The following is a 14,292-nucleotide window of genomic DNA, read 5'->3' on the forward strand; positions in this document are numbered from 1 at the left end:
GAGTCCTGAAAGTTGTCCACCAGCCTCCACTGCCCCCCCCCAGCCCCGGCACACACACAAAATAAGTCAAAGTAAATAAATAAGAGCGAGATGAATACTTGTCTTCTTCCCACATCATAAGTAAATCTGTTTCTATTTCAAAACATGTGCGTGTAAATAACTCTAACGATGTAGACTATGTTTCTGTCTTCTGATTGAGGTAAAAGCGCTTACGTCTTTATGATGTTTTAAAGTGTACACTCTAAGAACAAGGGAGTCGAGTTAGTTAGCATATGCATTTCCTTTCACAGTCACCACAGATGCAGTGAGAACAGTGTCCTGCTAACCACGGTCCCAGATTGCACAACAGATCTCTTGAACTTACTGCTTTTCTACCTGAAATTCTGCCCCCGTCCCTGGGAACCGCCACTCCATTCCCAGCCCTCTCTTCCCCATTTTCCTCCTTGTATGTGTTCATTGTACCTGGCGCTCATTTTCATACAGAATGTCTACCAAACATACGACACCCCACAGTCCCTAGCCTCCCCTTTCTCCTCGCCACCCTTCTCATGGTCTTTCCAGACAGTTGCACTTCTGTTTTCAGAACTCATCACGTGCCTTTACATTTCTTTATAAATACATGATTTTATGTGTTTATATAAAAATCCAAGAACCATGAAACCAAAGTGTTTTTTTTTTTTTCGCTTTTTGAGACAGGGTCTCAGGTACCCTGGGCTGTGCAGTAACTCTCAGCAGTAATTCCATCTGTCTATTTTTGCTTTGTCATCCGTACTTTTGAGTTCTTATTCAAGAAAGCATTATCCAGACTATGTCATGGAGATCCCCTGCTACCCTTTTCCTAAAGGCTGCGTAGTTTGGGGTCTTACATTTAAGTCTTCAATGCATTTTGAATTCATTTTTACACATGGATGTGTGTGTGTGTGTGTGTGTGTGTGTGTATAGACAGTTTTCTTGGCATAGATCATCAAAGGAAATTTCCTTCTTGTGTGTCCTGGCAATTTGTCAGTAATTGGTTAGCTATCAATTCATTATTTATTTCTGTGTTTTCTCTCTTTGAAACTGATAATAGCAGGATATTTTGGTCCCTGCAGCCTTCTAAGATCGAATGACAGAGTTTGGTAGAATTATATCTCTAGAGTTGTCTTTCTCTTGCAGATAGCTTTGGCTATTTACCAACTTACTTAATTTTGAAACAAACATTAATTCCATGTTTTTTCCCCAACATCAAAATTGTAACTTACTGGTGTACGATCACTCCATTGCCAGGACCCTTGTAAATCAGGGCTTCTTTTATTCAGACCTATCCACAACCAACGCTGCACACTATGTAAAAAAAAAAACCATGGAGGCAATATTAGAAGTTTATGACAACACTTGTTAGCTATATTCAGCATTCACATGTTTAACGTGACTGAAACATGTATTTGCACCTACAGAAACATCTATTTGGACCAACATATTTGGCACCAATAGAAAAGATGACCTCAAGTAATCAAGTAATCAAGCCTTCAGCCCAGAGCAACCATGGAAAAGGTACCACCTATTTAAAACTAAATTTTAAGTAATTTTATATGTATGAAAGGCAAAATCTACTCTGCTTTGGGTTTTTAAACAGCAAATGTGTTTATTATAAGTTTTTATTGCAATGTTTTATGCTAAGCAATATTTTTCAGATAGAGTCAATGAGAATAATGGCAGTCTGTCTTTGTCTTCTTTTTCTAGACATTTATTTTATGTCCATGAATGCTTTGCCTGGGAGAAGGCATTCGATGCCCTGGAACTGGAATTATGAATGTTGTGAACCATCATGTGGATGCTGGAAACCAAAGCCAAGTCCTCTTGTAAGAGCAACAAGTACTCTAAACCATGAGCTACCTCTCCAGCTACTTGGTCTTCTTTTGAGATTGGGTCAAGATGGCCTTGAACTCCCTATATGCAGTCAAGGGTGACCTTGAATTCTCCTCCTCTGGTCTCCACCTCCTACGTGTTGGGATCCCAGGCATTAAACACCATGTTTTCTAAGGTTCTGACATTGGAACTCAGGGCTTTGTGTAAGTACTTTAAAAGGTGACCCACATTCCCAGCCCCAACAATGACAGTTTAAAAACAGTGCCTGTCCAGAGGTTAAGGATGTAGCTCTTGCTTAGCATATATGAGGCCCTAGGTTCCAACACACACACACACACACACACACACACACACACACACACACACACACACACACACACACACACACGAAAATCTTTACAGCATTGTCAATTTTCTTTTCTTCATAATGTAAAATAAGCTATTTGATTTAAGTTTTATTAGAGAAGAAATGTAAATACTTTAATTCCTACTGTCCATTATTTTTAAAGTAGACAAGTAGTAAAAATTTTTTTTAGGTTTATCTTGGTAGCAAAGAAAATGCCAGGACAAGTTAATGAAATAATCACTTACATAATCATATTTAACACTATCACCTTTATATTTCTATGTAAAAGCACTGAGCTGGGTATAATGACACCACAGAGAAGCGTGAGACCTAATGTCTCCCGTCAAGCAGAATTTAACAAAGCTAAGGTAATATGATACATAGGAACCCATGGGAGCTACCAAATGAGGTGCATAACATTTAAGCATTATAAAACTCCAGTTCAGGCTTGGAGAAATGGCTCAGTGGTTAAGAGCACTGACTGCTTTTCCAAAGGACCCAGATTCAATTCCCAGCACACACATGGCAGCTCACAACTGTCTGTAACTCCTGTTCCAGGGGATCTGACATCCTCCCACAGCCATACATGTGGGTAAAACACCAATACACATAAAATAAAAATAAATGAATTAAAAATTAAAAAATAAACTCCAGCATGTAGAGAGATCACAGTGGACTGCAGTGTACAATCAGTTTCTAAGGTTCAAAAGATGGCTAATATTTCTCTGGAGTCAAAAATCCAAGTACTTATCATGTTCCAGTGGAACGTAGCTAGGTGCTTCTTGGGTGAATATATACAAACAGGAAGGCAGGACCCAAATATATATAAGATATCTTTCCCTCAAACTAACTTCCACACTAGCAGGGCTACATATATGACAAGTACTCCAACTGCAAATCTTCTTCTGACTCCAATTCCAACTGAAAACATTCCTTAAAATTTACTAGACTTTTCAGGCTTAATAAGTAGCCAAATTATCTTCCTATAGTTTAACTTTGTGCTGAGACATGGTATCAGTGGTATAAGTACAGTATACATGTACATGCATAGATAATATATAAATGTAAATATAATATATATCTATATCTATATATTTCAGAAGAGATAGGACCTAAATGCAAAAATAATCTGTACTGTTCAGCTTTGTAGAATATACAGAATATATAGAATGTACAGCTAAAAAGTTACAGAAAAATATAAGCCTGTACATCTTTTTGTTTGTTTTTCAAGACAGGGTTTCTCTGTATAATAGTCCGGATTGTCCTAGAACTCACTCTGTAAACCAGGCTGGTCTTGAACTCACAGAGATCCACCTGCCTCTGCCTCCATAAGGAGTAAAGGCATGCACCTCTCCCACCTGGCAAGCCTGGATATTATTATACAATGTTTTAGTGACCTACAGTACAAAGCTAACTTTCTAACACCCTCCTACTTTTTAAGAAAATAATTGCAGCTGGCCATGACAACACACATCTATAACCCTAGCACTTAGATGGAGGAGCAGAAGGATACTGGTGTTATTTAGCCTGTTCCAGTTTAGCTGAGCTACACAGCCAGACCCCACCACAAAACAAAGCAAAACAAAACACATGCTTCCCTTTTATCAACATTCTCCAACGGTTTAATATCAGTCAGTATTTTCTGATCTGTTCAACTTGTTTAGCCTAGAGAATATGAGAATTCTCCTCTTATGTTTCCAATATTACGTTATATTTGTAGAGAGTAATCACCGACTTGAGGACTAGATAAACCCAGTAGAGATAATTAATTCCAGTTTAAATTCAGTAGCTATAAGGGATTTGCAATTTTCAGCTACTTATTTGGCTGACAGCTAGCTCTCTCACAGGCTTCCTGCTGGATCACACTTCCCTAAACCCAGAGGTCTAGACAGTTTCTATACACAGGTCATCCTTAAGCTAGGTTGCTAAGACCATGTGGGTTAAGTTTCCTTCATCAAACTCATGTGGTGATGTAACTTTTTCTTACAAGTTTTTGCTTATTACATACTTGGGTGTAGGAAATTCCCTAACATAAGCTTTAGAATATTTATCTTATTTAGTAACTGTTTGTTATCCATTTGGGAAGAAAGACCAAAGATCACCTATGGCCTAGACTCAAGCAGCTACCCAATATGCCCAGCCTTTGCAGAGGTCTGCCCCACCCTTTCTAGCTGCCCCCCCCCTTGTCTCCTCTTAGCCAGCGGCTCCCTGTTCTGCTGACAAACTTCTCTACTTTAAAGTTCATTCCTGAGCGCTATGCTGAAGCTCAGAGGGCAGTTTCTTATAGAAAGGGTTGCTCCTCTCAGAGAATGAACTCTGTTTCAACCCTGAATTTAGGATTCAGCATCTTCTCAGGAATTCCCCAGAATGTCATAAATACAGAGAGTAGTAGGTACTGATGGTGGCGGGGGGGAGCAGGGAGTAGAGGAAAAAATAATCTCTGAGTTACAACCTGTTCTGAATGTGACCTTCCTTGACGGACGCCAGATAAAGGAGGGAATAAGCCAGGAACCACACCATTCACTGCACACCTCTAGTGCAGAATTCAAGAAGGCTGGAGGGGGAAAAATGTTCCTGATCATACTGGGGAGTCAGATCAAAACGGCACCTTCCCATTTCCTTTCTAAACCATTTCTACTCCACTCACCAAGGGGATGGTGTTAAGGCTATTAGTGGACACCACACAAAAGGTTAGCAGGTGTAAGTGTGTTAAAATTCTGATTGTCAGTCCAATTTCCTGCAGCACTTGGTTTCGAAGGAAAGCAGTAGCTCAGCCACAACCCCAAATAAATACTACTTAATGAGGGCTCTTAGTCTGCAAACCCTAGGTTTATATCTAAAGCCATTCATGCCTCTTCACGGGAGGGCGTGTACACAGCAGCGATGGCTGCAAACAAGGCTTTCTTCTCTAATCCACGGACTGTTTTTGCTCCACAATGGCTTCCCGTTGGGATACATTAAGACTTGCAATGATCTAAGAGCCTCAATGAGTTGGTGTATCATGAGTCCTTTCTTACTGAAATACAAACAGAATGGAACCTAGACTGTGAGAAATAGAGCAGCCATCAGTCTTAATTCCCGTGGCAAGCGATACGAATTTGTGGTGGTCAGTAGGCTTCTTGCTGAGAAGGTCAATTCCAGGAATAAAAGCAACACATTTAAGGGTAAACCTCATAATCACTTTCCAGTATAAATGACTCTGCTTCCTTCCTTTCCTTTAAATCATTGTGGCAATCTTGGTTTTAAAGTATCTTCTTTTTCTGAGTACAGTCCAGGCAAACAATTGCTTTATAATGCAGACTAATCAGATAGCACAGTCTGTACAGCCTTTTGCTGGCCTGCTGGCATGCATGTACAAATAAAATACAGTTCCTACAGATGAAGGCGTTACGGAGTTTGGTTTTTTTTTTTTTTTTTTACATTTTCAACTTTTCTAACTTCAATATGAATTACTTTTGTAAACAAAAAATGTGAATACTATACTCTTCAGATAATTTTAATGAAAATGTGTAGAGGAATGGAAGAAAATTGAAAATATCTCCACAAAATGTTGCCTATAAGTAATATTTGCAACAGTTTTCATCTTTTCTTTACTTTTTATATACGTTCCAAGTTTTATATATGAACTCGTATCAGTTTTTAAGGTGAACGTAAAGTAGCTACTTTTCACACAGGTTTGTCTCCTCATGTAATCCACTCTGTTCACAGATGTTCTTAATGACCACTTCTACCCTATAGGCTGTGACGTTTTTCTATTAATTAATGCCCTCAAATATCTGCAGATATATTGCTCAGTACTTACCCGTGGCTTCTTGTTCCAATCAGAGATAATAACTGCTTGTATAGGATTGCGAGTTTGTTCCATAAATATAAATATTTTCTAAGGATGCCACACACACATACACACACACACACACACACACACACATACACACACACACACACGTGTTTGAAGCTTGTAATCTTATTAGATTGGCTTGTTCAAAAATCTAAACTTCAGCTAAGATTGGCAGTGTATTTCAAGGGCCATGCCCCAAAGGCAGCTATGGCAAGGATCTCTTTGAGTCTGTGGTATACCAGAGGCTTTGGTCTCTGCTCAAAGTCATAAACAGTTTATCAGCAAAATTTAGAAGTTTGCTAATCAGCATGATCTCAGAAAAGAGCTTTGGTGGGTGAAACAAATACAAGGACTGGTTAAAATACTCAGGAATCTTACCTTTCATTAAAAGGCCACTATCTTAGATATGGCACCTATCAGGTCCAGGTGCTAGGTCAGCTGATAATGACAGCCTGATAGGAATTATCATGAGAACAAAATTCTGTCCTTGTCATATCTGCCTCATGTGAGCCTGCAACATGCCTCAAAATCCTCAATGGCAGATTTCTGGGACAAGTTATTTCAAGCTTATGAAGTAGACTGTGTGGAATATGCCGTGGCTGCTTCAACACATGTCTGTGTAACAAATGACTGTAAGCACAGAAAGATTGGGTCTGAATTTTGTAATCACTATGATCTACTCTCAAGCCCATGAGGAAGAATCTAAGAACAAGTACATTCAAATTAGTTTAGGCCTGACACGAGATGATGAAGTCTAGAACACCTGAAATCCTACAATAGATGTCCAACACAGAGATACTTATAAAAGACAGGTACTATATTTTACATCAAGTATAGTTTTAGTATTGTTTTAGATAATCAATGAGGCTAGCCTGGGCTACATGAGACTCTTGTCTCAAAAGAAAAGTGAGGAGGGCTGGGGCATAGCTCAATGGTAGAATGCTTGCTAATGCATGAGAAACAGGGTTCGATCTTCAAACTCCCAGAGTAGCCAAAGATGACCTTGAACTCCTGATCCTTTTGTCTCTATATCCCTAATGATAGGATGGATTGCCAGAGGGCACCACCATGCCTACTTTAAGAAGAAAATACATAGTGTTTATGATTCACTATGATAAAGCAAACCTGTAAAATATGGCAAAAAATTTCTAATAGGATATTTTAAAAATCACTCAAAATCTTGCTTGCTAGATGTAATACTCATTGATTATTTCTGTGTATTTTACAGTCGAGTTTTCAATGTGTATAGTATATTTTAAAATTTTTTATGATCTTCCTTTTCTCCACTTAAGACAGTATGTTTACACATAACATTTTCTACCCTGATATATATTAATATATGTGTGGAAGTAATAGACATCCTTTCCTGTTTCTTTTATTATGAGAGAGCACTGAAAAAATGTTCCCTTGTTAATTACGACAGATACTGACTTGAGCATTATACTTCCAATGTAATAAATAATTATATATTAATTAAACACATCAAATATATGATGTATTTATATGGTAAACCAGAAATCAATTAGGAATTTTTCTAGATGCAGTTTTAGTGCCTATTATGAGAATCTCATCACAATCTCTAGCTTGTGGTCATTAATTTTTCTCTATTTGAGTTAAAATGGGATGACCACAGAGATAGCACAGGCAAGCAAAAAGGACCAAAGCATAATAAGCCAGGGACATGGCAAACAGAGTGACACCTGTGTCAGTGAATCACTATTCAGTACTTTGTACACAAAAATCACCACATCTCCTAGCTTTTAAGAGGTCTGTTACTGAAATGCACCATTTGAAAGCATATGTGTTTCTTTCCATCCATGATGGAAACATCATAATCTCGAGGCTGGACAGGAACTAATGGCCAGATTTGTTTCATGTATGTTTTAGCAAAATAGAATTGGATTTCATTACTGGACAAATTTGTAGACTTGGACTTAATCAAAATTGATAATGCACAAATTGGGCCATAGCCAACGTATTTTATGCCAGATTAATCTTTCGTTATTTCATTTCTTTCTAATTCTCTACATGGACACTGCACTGCTCTTTTCCCTTCTGCTTCTGATTTATGGGCATAGACTTTTAAACTCTACTGGATGTTAAACTTTTAATATTTATAGATCTGTGTTTCTAAAATAGGATTGCCAGATAAAGTAATTTATTGTACCTTCATGCTTTCACAACTATATTATGTTTCCACATTCAAGATTTTACTCAGAAGAGTGTTTAAAACCTGATTATTTATTAAAGTATTTCTTTTAAGATTAAAAAGAAAAAACCTGGGGGGGGGCACATCCCTGTGATGGGTAGTGCCTGTGTGTAAGTCAGAGAACAACTCTCAAGACTCAGTCCTCTCCTTTGACCCTGCCGGGTCAGGGTCTTCCTTGTTTCTGGTACACTGCACATTCTGGACTCGCACAAGCTCCCAGCATTTCTCCAGTTTCTACCTCCCATCTTACCACAGGAGAGCTGTGATGTGTGTCACGGCGTCTGGCTTTTTAAATGCCTTCTGGCTGGAACTCAAACCATCAGGCATGCGTGGCAAGTGCTTTCCCTGCTGAGCCATCTCTACAGCCCCTAAAGTTCTCTGTTAGTGTGTTTTTCTCTTTTAAGATTTAGGATCATTCTATTCTGTTCTTGTAATGACACACACAAACTATCAAGACTTGGGATTATACTATATTCTTGCTTTGAATCCTTTTATAATTAACTACTTATTCTATGTGTTCTTCATTTTTAAATTCACATCTGAGCTAGGGTATGTCTGTGACATGTTTTTTCAAAGGATGGGATATACATTGTTCAGTTCAATCTCTTCAAAAATGAAGTTAAGTGGCATCTAAACACATTGCAAGCACCTCCTATCTGTGCCTTAGAGGCCAGTCTTCACATAGATCTTTATATTTAATAGTGTCCAAAGGAACAAGGCTAGTTAGATTGTCCTCATTCTTCTAATAAACTTTTATTTTGGGGAAAGGGATTTTTGTTGGCTTCAGAATCATAGAGAAAATAGCCATAAAGATATATTTATGTGTTTCTTTTTGAAAAGTCATTTATCATAGTACACCTTGATTAAACACCCGTAGTCTTCAGAAAAGTGAAGGAGAAGTAAGTTTGTGACGTCAAAGCCCCTAATCCCTATGGTTATATGGAAAGCTTCAGCTGACCTGTGATTTTCTATATTGTCTTGAGGGACATCAGAAGAGCCTTCCACACTAACACTACAACCACTTTGGTAACTTCCCAGTTTCCTTTCTTACTGTCCTTATTTCAGATGGCTTTCTACAGGGGCAGTCGTAGCAGCAAATTTCTAACTAGTTCCCTGAGAGTATCTACAAACCTGCTCTTCATATTCCTGTTGATTTAGTTTTGCATTCCTGGGGATAGAACTTGGAGCCTCACAGACTCTAGGCAAGCATGCTGCCATCGATCCACACCCTGCCCCTGTGTGTGCAATTGTACACATGTGTGTTTACAGGAACATAGGTGGTTTACAACAATTAACCTTTCCACCATTGAAATTATTTGGAGACTTTGATTTTTTTCCTAAGGTCAAACTTCTTCCCTGATTAGCAAGGATATTCCATTTTCATACAACCTCACTTTCTGTTGCATGGCTCTCTCCTCCTCGGTTGTCTTTTCTGTTCTCATTCCTCTGCTGATATTTTGTGCTCTCTGTCCTCTATTCCTGTCTCACTTCTTGAAACAGTCTACCTCCTAAAACTCAGCCTCCTTCATGACATGTGCCCTGATCACACCAGAAACACTCCCCCTCTGGCTCCGTCCATGACTCTCCTTATCTTTGCCCTGTATTTTTTGCCACACTTTTCTTTTTTTTTTTTTCTTTTTTTTTTTTTTTTTTTTTGGTTTTACGAGACAGGGTTTCTCTGTATTGTTTTGGAGGCTGTCGGTCCACCCCGGCCTCGAACTCACAGAGACCCGCCTGCCTCTGCCTCCCCAGTGCTGGGATTAAAGGCGTGTGCCACCACCGCCCAGCCATTTGCCACACTTTTCTATAGGTATGTGCTACACAAAGGGTGGAGTTGAATTTCTCATGGTATTTTGCAATAAGGGTGCGTGAGTGTGTATGGGGGCTTTTCCGATGCTAACCTGGACACCTAGAAGACACCAGACTTAGGGCGACAGCACTCATTGTGGAAACATTACCTGAACTGGTCCTGTAACAAATGCAGGAACTCCTTTACTTCATTCATGTGGCTGAAGCTGGGGAGGTGTGCTCCAAGCGCTTGGCAGAATCTTTCAGCCTCTTCCCAGGTCCTCCTTCTTACAGTTCTTTCTATGTGGAACACCTTAATGAGAAGCAGAATATTATTCTTCTGGAACATAATCATGAACCATTCACAGCTTCCTTCAATTGCAGTCAAAGGTTTGGAATCCCTGGTGTGAATTCTTTCAGGTGTAATACAAGCATAACTAAATGCACATACAGCAGACAAGGCAAGTCCTGCCCCGAATGAACTAAAGACCCACACAGTGATGGCCATCGTCACCAAGTGAGTGGCCTTCCCCAGCCAGGCTGGACAACTGCTCCAACAAGTACATTCCTAGGGCCTTGATGAGAAAGTGCACCAAGGGTCAAGGTTGAACAGGGAAAAACAAGGTTGAACTCTGGAAGTTGCAATGTGCAAAGAAATGCACCAATGGTGTGATTCTGAGCATCAGACATAGGAGTCTGCAGAGCAGGGCTTTTTTCTGTTTAAGAACAATCAAAGAACTACCTATATGGGTGTGTGAACATCGGCAGGCCGTGCCAAATCAAAACCTGGCACTTATGACTGTTTCTTTGATTTGTGATGATTAACTCTATGCCAAAAGGGCCCTAGCTATTTCAAAGAAGAGAAAGAAGCAGGGAAGCAGGGAGAGAAGATAAAACCAGTTATCTGATTGCCGGCCCGATTCTTCAGTTCTCTGTAATGTAGTCACACACACTCAAGCCTCCAGGTGGGAGGAACATGCCTCTCTTCACTGTTACAAGGGGCTTGGCCCTGTAGTTAGTGGCAGTGAAGTGAGCAGAGGCCTGAAATGCATCAACTTGGTTGCGCTTGCCTTCTTGGGCAATAGCAATTTACTATGAGCAAAACAACCTGAGCCCCAGAGTGAAGGGTAACAAACACCAGGTCAGAGTCTACCACCCAGCAGCTGGAAGAAGTCACAGCCAATCAGTCAAGCCCTAACTGAACCAGAGATCTATGAATGTGAAACCAAATGTAATCGCCATGGAGTTTGGGAGTGGTACTGAACAGTTTTATAGAACTAGATGAATGTTACAGACTGTGGTAGTTTGAATGTAATTGGCCCCCATAATCTCATAGGGAGTAGCACTATAAGGAGGTGTGGCTTTGTTGAAGTGGGTATGGCCTTGTTGGAAGAAAGTGTGTCACTGTGAAGGCAGGCTTTGAGATTTCCTATGCTCAGGATACCTCCCAGTGTCTCAGTAAACTTACTGTTGCCTGCATGATGTTATTCCTGTAGTGGTATCTTGCCTTACCAGTGAACTTGTAGTGGTGGCCACACCCCTTGGGCATGGTTTTGGGTGCAAACATGACCCATTATAAGGTAGAGGAGAGGCTGGCTTCTGCTCTCTTGGATGGCTGAGAGCATTGGAAGGGCAGAGACTGCATCTTCTGGAGCAGGAAGACCATGGCGGTTATTTACTCCCTAATCAATACCTACTTATTATTTATCTTGGGTCTGCTAGACTCATTTAAACCCCGCCTTCATACTCCAACACCACCTTTGCCTGCATGCCGCCATACTTCCTGTCATGATGATAACGGACTGAATTCTGAAACTGTAAGTAAGCCACCCCAATTAAATGTTTCCTTTATAATAGTTTCTGTGGTCGTGGTGTCTCTTCACAGCTATGAAAACCCTAAATAAGACACAGACCCCAAATTATTATTTTTTTATTATTACTATTGGTTTTTCAAGACAGGGTTTCTCTGTGTAACAGTTCCAGCTGTCCTGGAACTCACTTTGTAGACCAGGCTGGTCTTGAACTCATTGAGATCTGCCTGCCCACCCCCACACTCCCCTCCCTGTCTCCCAAGTGGTGGGATTAACGACATGAGCCACCATTGACCAGCTATGTTTTTAACATACAAGAAGGAATCTTAATTCAGTAAGAAGAATTAGGGGTCTTTGAGAATCCTATACATGATTGCATCATGTCACAGGTCACCAAGCTTCTCAGAAGGAAAGAACCATGGGAGAAAGGTCACTCTGGCTTTGGTCTTACTTTTGAGGGTAAGACATGGGTAGAATGTAGGTTGAGCTGTCTGATACCAGAGCCCTGTGCTTTGCTAAGAACCTCATGCTCCCAAACACTTATGTTAGGCTCTGTGTGCTCACAGGGAAGAACATAATTTGTACAATAACATGAACCAGAACAGGAGAAGGACAGAATGAGAATGCTACTTTACCTTATAACAAGAAAGGTTGGAGGGGAAAGTGTGCCAGCCTTCGGGACATGGCTCATCCGGCTTTGGGGTTGCTTCCTCGGGCTCCTGGGGTCCACTCATCTTCTTGCATATTGAAAGTGCTCTGAAACTTCTGCAGCTTTTCACTTCCCACCTGCCAAGGGTCTTTCCAGTAGACATAGCCACGCACCCACCTGGGGATGCTAGGGTTGAAGTGCGAAAGTTAGTTAAAAATTCTAACTTCCAATGTTTAGCCAGTTGATGGTGGTGTACGCCTTTAATCCAATCCCAGCACTCAGGAGGCAGAGGCAGGCAGATTGTGAGTTTGAGGCCAGCCTGGCCTACAGACAGGCCTAGGACAGCCAGTGCTAGCCAGAGAAATCCTGTCTTGAAAAACCAAACCAAAAACAAAACAAAAGACAAGTTCTTGCTATACAGTCCAGGCTGGCTTCAATCCTGTGGTCTTCCTGCCTCAGGACTAAGTGCTTAGATTACAGACATATGCCATCAAGAAGTCTATATCTTCCTATTAGAATATTGCTAATTTAAGTGATATTTAATGAGAATTAGCATACATATTCTACCTTCTCTAAGCAGAAAGATAATGTTGTTATTATTAATGCTACTCACACTGGAAGTGATGATCATGAGTCACAAATTTTGTGGAGGTTCTCTATTTAAAATACTGTGTCCTAGTATAAGACCACACAGTCTAGTTTCTATGATAAGGATCACTTTATATAAGATCATTCAAGAAAATATCAAACATTTAAAGAGAGAAATTTAGAGTAACTTAGGACCTCTAGCTTACTCAAAGCCAGATCTAAACAGGACTGGCTTGGAAGTTGGATGGTCTGGATTTTACTAATTCAATAACAAACTATAATAATATATTTTGTTAAATAAATCTCTGAGGCCTCTATTATCTCAGCTCTAAAATCAGTCGGGACTTCCCAGGCTCTTCTACACCAAATCCTGGTTTCCATGGCAAATCATGATCTAGGCATGAGGATGTTTAGAGAAAAATGAACTAACTTCTGAAATAAATGCTACTTTATACTGCATTCCTAATTTCTTCTCACTGATACTAATACAAAAAACCTTTAGTCCTACAGGATGAAGTTAGGTGACAGAGAGAGAAAAGTGTAAAATAGTTCACAGGAAACACCTAGATTTTATTTGAGACTTACCTTTAAAAAGAGGGAAAAACAAAACCTCAAACCCCACCCCCAACACATAAGAAAAAAGGCAAACAAAAAACCCAAAAGCAAAACGAAAAACCAGCCCTCACACACGTGGGGCTGCTCTGGGTGGTCAGACATTGGCTTTGGAAAGCACTGGACTTAATGGAGTGGACAGAGGCACTGTTTCTATCTCCATAGACTCCAGTTCTGAAGATCACCAACTCCCTTATACCTAAATACAGGTGACGGGAGGGACATCATGTTTCACTACTTCCTGGTCCACCACTTTGTTTCTTAGAAATTAAGCAGTATCTTAATACAAAACCAGAGTTTCCTCACACTGTAGTTAGCATTCTTTTGTTGGCATTCTCCATGACACCCCCTTCAAATCTCTTAAAGCTAAGGCAGCAGGGATGGTGGCCTCCTCTCTCAAACCTTGCCAGGAGGTAAGTGTTGTACTGTGGTGCCCCGTTGATAGGACTTCATGCAGAACTCACTGCTGTTGTCACTTTTGTTTTACCATGGATTTCTCAGGTGTGTGTGTGTACTGAGCCTGTGCCCTCTTGTTCTTCTCCATGTAGCTCTGGATACCTGGCACTCATTATGCTGACCAGGTTGGCCTCAAATTCAAGGATC

The 14,292-nt window shown here is 40.2% G+C and overlaps 1 protein-coding gene and 1 long non-coding RNA gene across 4 annotated transcripts in view; one reads left to right on the plus strand and one right to left on the minus strand.

Annotated features, from left to right (window-relative positions):
- Window positions 1–2,027, plus strand: part of LOC121140359 — a 62,506-nt gene extending 60,479 nt beyond the window's left edge. Inside the window, exons 4-5 of the long non-coding RNA XR_005877149.1 lie at window positions 1,437–1,533; window positions 1,723–2,027. This is a non-coding gene — a long non-coding RNA (uncharacterized LOC121140359). The remainder of the gene's footprint in view (window positions 1–1,436; window positions 1,534–1,722) is intronic.
- Window positions 1–14,292, minus strand: part of Ly75 (lymphocyte antigen 75) — a 134,054-nt gene that overhangs the window by 87,419 nt on the left and 32,343 nt on the right. For all 3 annotated transcript variants that reach the window (XM_040744842.1, NM_001281884.1, XM_040744841.1), the window contains exons 12-14: window positions 12,476–12,675; window positions 10,200–10,342; window positions 1,242–1,323 (exon numbers count right to left, since the gene is read on the minus strand). In XM_040744842.1, coding sequence (XP_040600776.1) covers window positions 1,242–1,323; window positions 10,200–10,342; window positions 12,476–12,675 — 425 coding nt within the window. The remainder of the gene's footprint in view (window positions 1–1,241; window positions 1,324–10,199; window positions 10,343–12,475; window positions 12,676–14,292) is intronic.

This window comes from Mesocricetus auratus, unplaced genomic scaffold, assembly GCF_017639785.1.
Source record: "Mesocricetus auratus isolate SY011 unplaced genomic scaffold, BCM_Maur_2.0 Super-Scaffold_100004, whole genome shotgun sequence".
Lineage (NCBI taxonomy): Eukaryota > Metazoa > Chordata > Mammalia > Rodentia > Cricetidae > Mesocricetus > Mesocricetus auratus.